Below are 14,628 nucleotides of genomic sequence, written 5' to 3'. Positions count from 1 at the left end.
CTTTTTTTTTTTTTATTATTATTTTTTATTATTATTATTTTTTTTTAATAATGATTTTTTATTATATTATGTTAGTCACCATACAGTACATCCCCGGTTTTCGATGTAAGGCTCGATGATTCATTAGTTGTGTATAACACCCAGTGCACCATGCAATATGTGCCCTCCTTACTACCCATCACCGGTCTATCCCATTCCCCCACCCCCCTCCCCTCTGTAGCCCTCAGTTTGTTTCTCATAGTCCATAGTCTCTCATGTTTCATTCCCCCTTCTGATTACCCCCCCTTTCTTTATCCCTTTCTTCCCCTACTGATCATTTTAGTTCTTATGTTCCATAGATGAGAGAAATCATATGATAGTTGTCTTTCTCTGCTTGACTTATTTCACTAAGCATTATCTCCTCCAGTGCCATCCATGTTGTAGCAAATGTTGAGAACTCATTCTTTCTGATTGCTGAGTAATATTCCATTGTATATATGGACCACAACTTCTTAATCCAGTCATCTGTTGCAGGGCATCTCGGAAAATGCCATTGCTTAAATTTACCTTTAAGGGAAGAACTTCCTGAATGGCAGGGTGAGAATCTCCATAAATACACTTCTCAAAAAAAGCAACGAAAATACGGACTGGTTTGTCAAAATCAGAACTCTGGAAATTAAACAATGTTGCGCAACAATTCAGGGATATTTATTCAGGAAGAACTGCTGAACTTCATAAGAACAGTACAAGTTTGTGCATTGTAAGTTGGCCGGCTCCTGTCCCTGTCTTTCCAACTGTGGTAGCCTTTAAAACAGCCCCCTTGCGACCATGGTAGCTGTGAAACAGGAAGCCTTGCCGCAGCCAGAGTATCGCCATATTTCCCAGTCTCACAGCTCCCTGGAAAAGCACCTTTCACAGGACATTGCCAGTATTTGATCCGGTTTACAAGCTCCTTAATGGGAAAAACCCTATTCTCAGGGAATTCGTCAAAAACAATCAACTGCATATTTTTACATCTACCTAAAAATATGAAATCAGTTAGGGAAATAAGAGTCAGAACAAAACTTTCAAAAGAAGATCTGGGCAATGAGGTGTCCAAAGGGGACTTTGAGAAATTCTGACTTGGAAATCTAGAGAACTGCATACATGTGCAGGGCTATGTGCGTGCTTGGGAGAGTCTAAGAGGGCTCCAACCTCTCACTTCTGGCTGACTGAAACTAGAAGCAGAAAGTGAAAGCTAAAGCAAAGTTGTAAACTTTCTGAGCACACAGGCTTATCCTAACACACACAGAACCCCTTAGCAAAGGTAGGAAATGTTTTGGCTCAAGGCAGTTACAAAATCTCTGACTAGTCATTAGCTGACCAACAAGCTAAGTAATCAGTGGCTGCACACTACAGGGAAGTCAGACTTCACAGAGTTAGGAGAACCAGCAACCAAGTCAAGAGCAGCAGCAACACCATGCCTTGGGGGAGGCAGAGGAACTGGATTTCCAGTTGACACAGTATATTTTCTAAAACTTCTAGTTTTTATCCAAAAATTTGGAGACATGCAAATAAATAGGAAAGTATGGACCATACACAGAAAAAAAAGGCAGACGCTGTATCTGGGGGCTGGGGAGTCAAATGTTGGACTTATTAGACAAAGATTTTTAAATGAGTTATTATAAATATATCAAAGCATGCAAGGAAACCAATTCTTTGAATTAAAGAATTAAAGGCAAATATGATAGTGATGTCCATCAAACAGAAAATAAGGAGATAGACAGTAAAGAGAGATTACTGAAGATAACCACATAGAAACTTTTTGTTGGAAAGTACAAAAATAATACACATTTTTCAAGTGCACATGAATATTCTGAAAAATAGACTTTATGCTAGTCCATAAAACAAGTGCTAATACATTTTAAAAGATGAAATCATATCATATATGTTCTTTGACCATACTGAAGTTATTTTACAAATTAGTGACAGAAGGAAATTTGGGTACATATACTAGGCACATAAGTTTTTAAAATAATCAATGGATAAAAAGAAGACATTACAAGGAAAATAAAATATTTTCATTTGAATAAAAATAAAAAAACACATCATTCAGTTTCATGACTGAATAATACTCCATTGTACGAGTATAAGGTATTTGGTGTATCTATTCCTCTGTTGCTAGATTCTTGGGTTCTTCCTACATCTTTTGCCTACCATAAACAATGCTGCTATGAATATTTCTGCACAAGTATTTGTTTGAATACCTGTGTTTAATACCTCAGAGGAATATACTGAGGAGTTGTTTACTGGGCCATAAGGTGTTCTAGGTTTAATATTTTGGAGAAACATCAAAGTGTTTTTCACAGCAGCAGAACCACTTTACATTCCCACCAATGACGTACTAGAGTTTAGATTTCCCAACATCCTCACCAATACCTGTTATTCTCCATTTTACAAAAAATTACAATAACCCAATTGCATATGAAGTGGTAACTCATTGTATTTTTGATTTGTGTCTTCCTAATGACTAATGATATTGAGCATATCTATGTGTGCTTACTGATCCTTCATATAGCCTTCTTGGACAAATGTCTAGTCAAGTCCTTTTCCCATTTGTTAAAGGGCTATTTTTTTAAAATTATTATTATTGTTGTTTTGTTGTTGTTGTTGAGTTGTAAGAGTTCGTTATACATTTTTACTACAAAACCTTTATCAGATACATAATTTCCAAATATTTTCTTTCCTTCTGTAGATTGTTTTTTAACTTTTTTGACAGCATCCTGTTATGCACATTTTTTAAATGAAGTCTAATTTATCTATTTTTTCTCTTATTTGTGCTTTTTCAGCCATTTCTAAGGATCCACGGTCAAAACCAAAGCTGCAAAGAGGTACCTCTATGTTTTCTTATAAAAGCCTTATAATTTTAGCTCCTGCATTTAGGTCTTTGATCCATTTTAGGTTAATATTTTGTATTTAGGGAGATCAGAGTCCAACTTCACTCTTTTGCATGTGGATATCTAGTTATTCCAACACCATTTGTTGAAGAAATTATTCTTTCCTCATAGAATTGCCCTGGCATCTTTATTAAAAGTTAATTGACAATAGATTTATTTTTAGGTTCATTTCTGAATTTTCAGTTGTGTTCCATTTGTCTATATGTCCATCCTTATTCCAGTACCAGATTCTTTGACTACTGCTGGTTTGTAGTTGGTATTAAAATCAGGAAGTTTTAATCCTCCAAGTTTATTTTTCTTTTTCAAGATTGTTTTGGCTATTTTGCATCCTTTACACTTTAATTAAGTTTCATAAAAATACATTTTCATCAGCTTTGCCATTTCTGTCAAAAAAAAAAAGATTCTTGGGATTTGATAACAATTGCACTGAATCTGTACCTCTCTTTGGGGAATGTAGCCATATTAGTAATATGAAGTCTTCCAATCAGGGAACGTGGGAGATCTTTCCATTTATTTAGGCAGATGTTAATTTCTTTTAGAAATGCTTTTGACTTTAAAATGTACAAAACTGCACTTCTGCTTCCGCCGGGGAGGAGCCGGCGCTGCAGACATGAGTCACTTCAAGTTCATGGTAAAAAGATTGCTTTAAGAAAATACTCACCTCTTTGCTGCACAAAGAGGAAATGAGTAGAAGAACTACACACCAAGTCCACTCCTAACCATTGTCCATGATATTGGTATCAACTTGACAGATCCTATGTTCAGAGGAATTTATAGGGGAGTTCAGAAGCATCAAGATGACTTACAAGATGTAATAGAGAGAGCTGTCCAGATTGGTGTTAAAAAGTTTATGATTACAGGTGGAAATCTACAGGACAGTAAAGAGGCACTTCATTTGGCACAAACAAATGATATGTTTTTCAGTACAGTTGGATGTCATCCTACAAGATGTGATGAATTTGAAAAGAATGACCCTGATCTTTACTTAACGGAGTTGTTACATCTTGCTGAAAACAATAAGGGGAAATTTGTAGCAGTAGGGGAGTGTGGACTGGATTTTGACCGACTACAGTTCTGTCCCAAAGATACTCAACTCAAGTGCATTCATTTGATGGTACGAAGGAAGCAGCAGCTGCCTTGATTGACTTGGATCTCTACATAGGATTTAATGGTTGGGCGTGATCCCGGCATTCCAGAAAGGAGTCCCTCATCGGGCTCCTCCTCTGGGAGCCTGCTTCTTCCTCTCCCACTCCCCTGCTTCTGTTCCCTCTCTCGCTGGTTGGCTGCCACATAAATAAATAAATAAAATCTTTAAAGAAGAAGCCCACATCCCTAAGATCCCTATAAAACAAGGGGCACGGCCTGGGACCCAGTCAATAATATGGGCTCTGGACAACCCCGCAACCTCTCCTCATCAGAATGACAAGAAGGAAAAGCCCCCCCCCCCAGCAAAGAAAAGACAGTGAGTCTGTGGCCTCTGCCACAGAAATAATGGATATGGATGTAACCAAAGTATCAGAAATGGAATTCAGAGTAACGATGGTCAAAATGATGAGTAGAATTGAAAAAACTATTAACGAAAAGGTTACTGAGAATATAGAATCCCTAAGGACAGAAATGAGAGCGAATCTGACAGAAATTAAAAATTCTATGAGCCAAATGCAGGCAAAACTAGAGGCTCTGACGGCCAGGGTCACAGAAGCAGAGGAACGGGTTAGTGAATTGGAGGGTGGGTTAATAGAGGAAAAAAACAAAATAGAAGCTGCTCTTAAAAAATTCCAAGCCCACGAATGTAGGTTACGGGAGATTACTGACTCAATGAAACGATCCAATGTTAGAATCATCGGCATCCCCGAGGGGGTGGAGAAAAACAAAGGTCTAAAAGAGATATTTGAACAAATTGTAGCTGAAAACTTCCCTAATCTAGCGAGGGAAACAAACATTCGTGTCCAAGAGGCAGAGAGGACCCCTCCCAAGCTCAACCACGACAAACCTACGCCACGTCACGTCATAGCGCATTTCGCAAATATTAGATCCAAGGATACAGTATTGGAAGTGGCCAGGGCAAAGAAATCTCTCACGTACCAAGGCACAGGCATCAGAATTATGTCAGAGCTGTCTACACAGACCAGGAATGAGAGAAAGGGTTGGGGGGGGGCATTTTTAAAGCTCTTTCAGAGAAAAACATGCAGCCAAGGATCCTTTATCCAGCAAGGCTGTCATTCAGAATGGATGGAGAAATAAAGACATTTCAGAATCGCCAGTCATTAACCAATTTCGTAACCATGAAACCAGCCCTATGGGAGATATTACGGGGGGTTCTATAAAAGTAAAAAGGCCCCAAGAGTGATACAGAACAGAAAGTCACAGCCAATACAAACAAAGACTTTCCTGGCAACATGGCATCATTAAAATGATATCTCTCCGTACTCAGTCTTAATGTTAATGGATTAAATTTTGCCATAAAACGCCACAGGGTTGCAGATTGGATAAAAAGAAATGACCCATCCATTTGCTGTCTACAAGAGACTCATTTCGAACCCAAAGATGCATTCAGACTGAGAGTAAGGGGATGGAGTACCATCTTTCACGCAAATGGACCTCAAAAGAAAGCTGGGGTAGCAATTCTCATATCAGATAGATTGGATTTTAAACTACAGACTATAGTTAGAGACGCAGAAGGGCACTATATTATTCTTAAGGGAAGTATTCAACAAGTGGATATGACAATTATAAATATATATGCCCCCAACAAGGGAGCAGCAAGATACACAAGCCAACTCTTAACCAGAATAAAGAGACATATAAATAAAAATACATTAATAGTAGGGGACCTCAACACTCCACTATCAGAAATAGACAGAACACCCTGGCAAAAACTAAGCAAAGAATCAAAGGCTTTGAATGCCATACTCGACGAGTTGGACCTCATAGATATATATAGAACACTACACCCCAGAACCAAAGAATACTCATTCTATTCTAATGCCCATGGAACATTCTCAAGAATAGACCATGTTCTGGGACACAAAACAGGTCTCAACCGATACCAAAAGATTGAAATTACCCCTGCATATTCTCAGACCACAACGCTCTGAAATTGGAACTCAACCACGAGGAAAATTTTGGAAGAAACTCAAACACTTGGAGACTAAGAACCATCCTGCTCAGGAATGACTCGATAAACCAGGAAATCAAAAATCAAATTAAACAATTTATGGAGACCAATGAGAATGAAAATACAACAGTCCAAAACCCATGGGATACTGCAAAGGCAGTCCTAGGGGGGAAATACATAGCCATCCAAGCCTCACTCAAAAGAATAGAAAAATCTAAAATGCAGTTTATATATTCTCACCTCAAGAAGCTGGAACAGCAACAGAGGTACAGGCCTAATCCACTCACGAGGAAGCAGTTGACCAAGATGAGAGCAGAAATCAATGAATTAGAAACCAGAAGCACAGTAGAGCAAATCAACAGGACTAGAAGCTGGTTCTTTGAGAGAATCAATAAAATTGACAGACCACTGGCAAGACTTATCCAAAAGAAAAGAGAAAGGACCCAGATTATTAAAATTATGAATGAAAAAGGAGAGGTCACAACGAACACCATTGAAATTGGAGGATTATTAGAAACTTTTATCAACAGCTATATGCCAATAAACTAAGCAATCTGGAAGAGATGGAATCCTTCCTGGAAACCTATAAACTACCAATATTGAAACAGGAAGAAATTGATTTCTTAAACAGGCCAATTAATTATGAAGAAATTGAGTCAGTGATAAACAACCTTCCAAATAACAAAACTCCAGGCCAGGACGGTTTTCCTGGGGAATTCTACCAAACATTCAAAGAAGAAATAATACCTATTCTCCTAAAGCTATTTCAAAAAATAGAAACAGAAGGAAAGCTACCAAACTCATTCTATGAGGCCAATATTACCTTGATCCCCAAACCAGGCAAAGACCCCATCAAAAAGGAGAATTACAGACCGATTTCCCTAATGAATATGGACGCCAAAATCCTCAACAAGATACTTGCTAATAGAATCCAACAGTACATTAAAAGGATTATCCATCACGATCAAGTGGGATTCATACCTGGGATGCAAGCGTGGTTCAATATTCGCAAATCAATCAGCGTGATACATCATATCAACAAGAAAAGACTCAGGAACCATGTGATCCTCTCAATCGATGCCGAAAAAGCATTTGACAAAATACAGCATCCTTTCCTAATTAAAACCCTTCAGAGTGTAGGAATAGAAGGTACATTTCTCAATCTCATAAAAGCCATCTATGAAAAGCCTACTGCAAATATTATTCTCAATGGGGAAAAGCTGGAAGCCTTTCCCTTAAGATCAGGAACTCGACAAGGATGCCCACTCTCACCACTACTATTCAACATAGTACTAGAAGTCCTTGCAACAGCAATCAGATGACAAAAAGCGATAAAAGGTATTCAAATCAGCAAAAAAGAAGTCAAAATGTCTCTTTTCGCAGATGACATGATACTCTATATGGAAAACCCAAAAGAAGCCACTCCCAAACTATTAGAAGTTATAGAGCAATTCAGTAATGTGGCGGGATACAAAATCAATGCTCAGAAATCAGTTGCGTTTCTATACACGAATAACGAGACCGAAGAAAGAGAAATTAGGGAATCCATCCCATTTACAGTAGCACCAAAAACCATAGGTTACCTTGGAATTAACTTAACCAGAGATGTAAAGGACCTGTATTCTAGAAAGTATAAATCACTCTTGAAAGACATTGGGGAAGACATAAAAAGATGGAAAGATATTCCATGCTCATGGATCGGAAGAATTAACATAGTTAAAATGTCCATGCTACCCAGAGCAATCTACACTTTCAATGCTATCCCGATCAAAATACCGAGGACATTTTTCAAAGAACTGGAACAAATAGTCCTTAAATTTGTATGGAACCAGAAAAGGCCCCGAATCTCCAAGGAACTGTTGAAAAGGAAAAACAAAGCCTGGGGCATCACAATGCCAGATTTCGAGCTGTACTACAAAGCTGTGATCACAAAGACAGCATGGTACTGGCACAAAAACAGACACATAGACCAATGGAACAGAATAGAGAACCCAGAAATGGACCCTCGGCTCTTTGGGCAACTAATATTTGATAAAGCAGGAAAAAACATCCGGTGGGAAAAAGACAGTCTCTTCAATAAATGGTGCTGGTAAAATTAGACAGCTACATGCAAAAGAATGAAACTTGACCACTCTCTCACACCATACACAAAAATAAACTCCAAATGGATGAAAGACCTCGATGTGAGACAGGAATCCATCAAAATTCTAGAGGAGAACATAGGCAGCAACCTCTACGACATGGCCAAAGCAATCTTTTTCATGACACATCCCCAAAGGCAAGAGAAACAAAAGATAAAATGAACATGTGGGACTTCATCAAAATAAAAAGCTTCTGCACAGCCAAGGAAACAGTCAGAAAAACTAAGAGGCAGCCCACAGAATGGGAGAATATATTTGCAAATGACACTACAGATAAAGGACTGGTATCCAAGATCTACAAAGAACTTCTCAAACTCAATACACGAGAAACAAATAAACAAATCAAAAAATGGGCAGAAGATATGAACAGACACTTTTCCAATGAAGACATACAAATGGCTGACACATGAAAAAATGTTCAAAATCATTAGCCATCAAGGAAATTCAAATCAAAACCACACTGAGATACCACCTTACGCCAGTTAGAATGGCAAAAATAGACAAGGCAAGAGACAACAATTGTTGGAGAGGATGTGGAGAAAGGGGATCCCTCCTACATTGTTGGTGGGAATGCAAGTTGGTACAGCCACTCTGGAAAACAGTGTGGAGGTCCCTTGAAAAGTTAAAAATTGAGCTGCCCTATGATCCAGCCATTGCACTACTGGGTGTTTACCCCAAAGATACAGACGTAGTGAAGAGAAGGGCCATATGCACCCCAATGTTCATAGCAGCAATGTCCACAACAGCTAAATCGTGGAAGGAGCTGAGATGCCCTTCAACAGATGACTGGATTAAGAAGTTGTGGTCCATATATACAATGGAATATTACTCAGCTATCAGAAAGAACGAGTTCTCAACATTTGCTACAACATGGACAGCACTGGAGGAGATAATGCTAAGTGAAATAAGTCAAGCAGAGAAACACAACTATCATATGATTTCTCTCATCTATGGAACATAAGAACTAGGATGATCGGTAGGGGAAGAAAGGGATAAAGAAAGGGGGGTAATCAGAAGGGGGAATGAAACATGAGAGACTATGGACTATGAGAAACAAACTGAGGGCTACAGAGGGGAGGGGCGTGGGGGAATGGGATAGGCTGGTGATGGGTAGTAAGGAGGGCACGTATTGCATGGTGCACTGGGTGTTATACACAACTAATGAATCATCGAGCCTTACATCGGAAACCGGGGATGTACTGTATGGTGACTAACATAATATAATAAAAAATCATTTTAAAAAAAAGGTACAAAACCTTTGCCCTCTTTGTTAAATTTATTCCTAACCTTTTTATTCTTTTAGGAACTATTATTAACGGAATTGTTTTCTTAATCTCATTTTTGGAAAGCTCATTGCTTTTATGTAGGATAAAACTATTTGTATGTTGATCTCATATTCTGCAGTTTAGCTGAATTTGTTTAGAAAAAGGACTAGGAAAAGGATGACCTACCAGAACAGAAGAGCTTTTTGAGAACACCTGCCTTACTCCAGGACAAATAACAACTGTTTTCCCCAACTTCCCATAGTTTCAGCCTTAGAGAATAACTAAGTTTCCACTCCTTGCTGGCAGCATGAAGCAGAAGGAGGCAGTGCAAGGCTGTGTTAGGTGGCTTTCTGTTTTCATTCTACCCTGGTGTCTGTAGGTTCCAGCTAAACTTTCATCCCTATACAGAGTGAGGAGGTGATGTGAGGCCATGCTCTGCTTTCTCCAGGAAAATATCAGTGGGGCAAAGGGGCAAGGTGAATTACACTTCCACTAGTAGCCAATGTGGCAGTAATAGTTAGCCTTCTGTTTCTACTAGCAACCAGCAGGGAGCTGAATATCCATGCTCATCCTGGAAACACTCACTATATATAAACCACATGACTGCCTGTTAATAAAGAATAGATAAGATCTACAGTCTCACAACATAATACCCAATGTGTCTAGAATAAAATAAAAAATTCATTCATCGTGTCACAATCAAAGACAATCACCACCTGAATGACAGTGGACAATTGTCAGAAACCAACATTGAAATGACACAGATTTTGGAAGTATCTGACATGGATGGTAAAGCTGCAATGATAAAAAAGATTCAATGAGCAATTTTAGAAACTCCTGAAACAAAGAAAAATGAAAAAATTTAGGAAATATATAGATTTTATAAATAACCAAAGGAAAATTCCAGAACTAAAAATTAAAACTGAAATAGAAAAGTTACTTGATGATCTCAAAGCATACCAATTGAAGATAACAGAGGAAGGAAACTAAACTTAAATCAGTAGACATTACCTAATCAGGAAATAAGTAAGAAAATAGACACAAAAAGAAACAGAGACCAGGAATGTGTGGACAATATAAAAATAATCCATCATTTGTGTTATCAGAGTCCTCAGATAAATTGCAGAGATAATGGTGAAATGCAAAACTCTACAGATTCAAGATACTGAAATGTCCACAAATGGGAGAAACCTAAGGAAACCCACAATGAGATATCACTGCACATCTTTTAGAATGGCTAAAATTTAGAAACAAAACAGAAAAAAAATCTCAGTGGTGGTGAGAACATGAGGAAACTGGATTTCTAAAATTGCTGGTAAGAATATAAAGTGGTACAGCTGTTCTATTCAATAATGTGGCATTTTCTTACAAGAATGAGTATGCACTTGCTGTATAAATCAACAATCACACACTTTTAGGCATTTGTTCTAAAGAATAAAGAGAGAAAAACTTATGCACACACAGAGTCTTCTATGTAGAACAATTTTACTTGTATTAGCAAAAAACTAGAAACAAAACAAATACCCTTCAATGAATGGTTACATAAACTGTGGTAAATGATTATAATAGAATACTATTCAGCAATAAAATGGAGCAGACTATTGATTCATACAACAAATGTGGTGGGCTTTAATAGCATTGTGCTTGGTGGGAAAAAAAGTGCGTCTCAAGAGATTATGTACTGTATGATTCCATTGGTATAACTGAAAGTTGACAAAACTGTAGAGATGGAGTATAGAGTAGTGGCTGCCAGTGGACAAAGGAAGAGCAGGGGTGGAGAGTGGGAATGTAAAGAAATTACCTAAAAGATTTTCTTTGCGGTTATGGACTAGTTTTGTATCTTGATTGTGGTTTCTTGAGTCTATAGAAGGGAGAAATTGCATAAACACACACACGCACATCAATGCATACGAAAATGATGAAATCTGAATGAGGTATATTGTATAGTTAACAGTATTATAACCATGTCAGTTTCTTGGCTTCGATATTTTACTACAGTTATACAAAATGTTTTCTTTCATTAGGGGGATCTGGGTAAAGGAGATATAGGGCTTTATATAAAAATGTTAAAAAGAGAGAAAAACTAGGGTCACTGTGCTACATCAGGTAAAATAAAAGAGATTAGAAATAAAAAGAATGAAAATTCACAACAAATAGAAACTAGAAAAAATAAATAAAAATTTTAGAACTGAAAAATATATCTGAAATTTAAATATTACTGCATTAGCACAATAGGAAAATGTCGACAATAAGCAAAAAGACCAGAAAATGGAATTGCTAAAATCAAAAACACAGGAAGCAACAAGGGTTGGTGAGGATGGAGAAAAAAGGGAACCCTCATGCGCTATTGGTGGGAATGCAAACTGGTGCAGCCGCTCTGGAAAACAGTATGGAGGTTCCTCAAAAGCTAAAAATGGAACTACCCTAGGACCTAGCAACTGTGCTACTGGCTATTTACCCCCTTTGAATACAAAAACACTAATTCAAAAGGATATAGGCATCCATATATTTCTTGCAACATTATCTACAATAGCCAGATTATGGAAGCAGCCCAAGTCTCTATCGATAGATAAATGGATAAAGAAGAAAAGGAATATATACAAAATAGAATATTATTCAGCCATAAAAAATGAATTCTTGCCATTCACAACAATGTGGATGGAGCTAGAGAGTGTAATGCTAAAGGAAAAGACATTCAAAGACAAATACTATAAGATATCAGTCACATGTGGAATTTAAGGAACAAAATAAATGAACAAAGGAAAAAAGAGACAACGCAAAAAGGGACTCTTTACTATAGGTGAAATAGGTGATGGGGATTAAGAGTACGCTTAACATTATGAGCACTGAATAGTTTGTAGAATTCCTGAATCACTATATTATACCTCTGAAACTAATATAACACTGTATGTTAACTTTATTAGAATTAAAGTAGAAAACTTAATTTTAAAAAGTGGAAATATTTACAGTGTGTAAAAGTTTTATGAATAAAGACAATTGGTAATTTTAAAAAGTTTTAGCACACAAATGAAGAGATTCCCAGGAAGAAAGGAGAAAAATTGGAGCATAAAATGTATTTGAAGAAGAGTGTCAAAATTTTCTCAAACTTGGTAAAGTATTTAAATTTAAGGACACAAAATGCTTGGCAAAGTATGAGCAGAATAAACTCAAAGAATACCTACATGCCTAGAAATATTATGATCATAATTTTGAAAGCCAAAGATAAATGACTCTTGAAGGTATCTAAAGTAAAACAACAGAAGAAAAATTATTGAAAACCAGGTTTTATCACACTAGAAATCATAAGAGCAAGAATACAATAAAGCAAAATCATTAAAATACTATAAGACTGTCAATGCACTAGTCTATATATTCACTGAAAACAGACTTCAACAAAAAGACAAAAGAAAAACTTTAATGCATGGAAGAAAGAAAAGTCAAGGAAAGAAAGAAATTAGTTGCCAGAGTTGTCTCATAGGAAATACTAAAGAAAATTCTGCAGGCATAAGGGAAATAACAGAAGGAGAAAATAAGAAGCAGGGGAAAACACGTGGCTAGAAATAAGAGATTGTAAATTCTGAAAATCAAAAATTTCTTCTATTTTGTTTTGAAAATATGAACAAAGGTGTTTTCTCTTCATCCATAGACAGAATATTTAATTAATTAATGACCTAATAAATTTTACCCTCTTTTATTTTATTTATTTTAGACAGAGAGCGCACAAGAGAAGGGAGGGACAGAGGGAGAAGGACAGAGAATCTCAAGCAGACTCCACACTGAGAATGGAGCCCAATGTGGGGCTCGATCTCACGACCCTGAGATAATGACCTGAGCCAACATCAAGAGTTGGACACTTAACCAACTGAGCCACCCAGGCGCCCCAAATTTTACTCTCTTTTAATTCATGTTGTATCCATTATTTGAAATATATTAGTTTAATGAATTTATTCAGAGAAAAAGGAGGAAGTCAAAGGGAAATTTATCTCCACCAAAATAGAAAATATATTATTGAAGGAAACCCTGTCCTGGATTATATAAAAGCAATGCTCTTGGCACTTTGGCATTTTGTAAAAATAGGGTTTGCCCCTAAAAGAACAATATTTGATCCTTTATACCTTTATTTATTAATTACTTCAATTATTTTAATCAATATTTCTCATTTGATTTGCAGAGAAAATGAAAGATGATGAGTTTCAAATCTTAAATCATTTAGAAAGGATATCATTGCAGCAAACTCAGTTTCTGACAATAAAAAGAAAAGGCATTCAGTATCTTCACATTATACCAAATAAAACTTTCTTCCTAGTACACCAGTCTACTTGCAACTCTAAGGCTACATGTGCAATTTGTTTCAACTTAATATGTACTAAAGTTTTCCTGTTTGTTTTTTTCTAAAGTGTTCAAATTTTTGTCTAGTTTCTTTTTCAGAGGAAAGGAAGGAAGAAACTCAGCAAGAGCAAGGTAGGCATTTTATTTTCACGTTTAAGTACAAATCATGGAATTTAAGCAATGTCAGCTCTCTTAACTGTATGAGAGCAACACTGGGCATCTTGGCATTGTGGTGAGCCAGGGACATTGTCTGTTAGTAAATGAATTGATTTGACCTTCTGTTACTTCATTTGCAGATCACTTCTATTGCTCTAATTTCAGTTTACTCTTTTGCATAAGCATCGTGATTTCTGAAGCACTTTTGGTGATCAAGTGTGATGCCACTTGGTTTGTGAAGCATGTATCACAGAGCTTAGTGCAGAGAAAGCACTTAATGAATGTCAGTGGGCATGCTGGTGATGATGGTGGCAATGATAGTGATGATGGTGATGATGATGATTATGATGACAAAGATAGCATGCCGAAAGAAGACTTTGGGAAATTATTTTGGGGGGTGTTAAGTTCAGTCACAAGAAATTTAAAATTATTTTTCTGCTTTACCATTTAACATAAAGCAATGTGGAACCCCATAAGTTTTTCAGTAAAACACCTAGAAAATATATAATCTTTTTTTCTCTAAACTGAAGCTCTTCTCAATAAGGCACCATTTTTTCAAAAAATGTGCAATAGGTTGTTCCTTATACAGAACAAACAATACTACTCTCTCTACCTTTTGACCGAAGCCTCAGCTGGCTGGACCAAAACTGGAAGATTATGGCATAGTGATTGAGTCTTTAATTTGCAGTTGAATATACCTGGGT

General features: G+C 36.9%; 1 protein-coding gene and 1 pseudogene across 1 annotated transcript in view; both read left to right on the top strand.

Annotated features, from left to right (window-relative positions):
• The window catches only part of LOC130542237 (butyrophilin subfamily 2 member A2-like), a 45,001-nt gene that overhangs the window by 10,495 nt on the left and 19,878 nt on the right, over positions 1-14,628 (top strand). The window contains exons 3-4 of the mRNA XM_057304956.1: positions 2,808-2,849; positions 13,856-13,900. Of these exons, the coding sequence (XP_057160939.1) occupies positions 2,808-2,849; positions 13,856-13,900 (87 nt within the window). The remainder of the gene's footprint in view (positions 1-2,807; positions 2,850-13,855; positions 13,901-14,628) is intronic.
• On the top strand, positions 3,526-4,112 carry LOC123000237 (deoxyribonuclease TATDN1-like; annotated as a pseudogene).

This window comes from Ursus arctos, unplaced genomic scaffold (assembly GCF_023065955.2).
Source record: "Ursus arctos isolate Adak ecotype North America unplaced genomic scaffold, UrsArc2.0 scaffold_31, whole genome shotgun sequence".
In the NCBI taxonomy this organism is placed as follows: Eukaryota; Metazoa; Chordata; class Mammalia; order Carnivora; family Ursidae; genus Ursus; species Ursus arctos.
The sequence above is the reverse complement of the archived record's forward strand: the minus strand, read 5'-3'. Positions and strand labels throughout refer to the sequence as shown.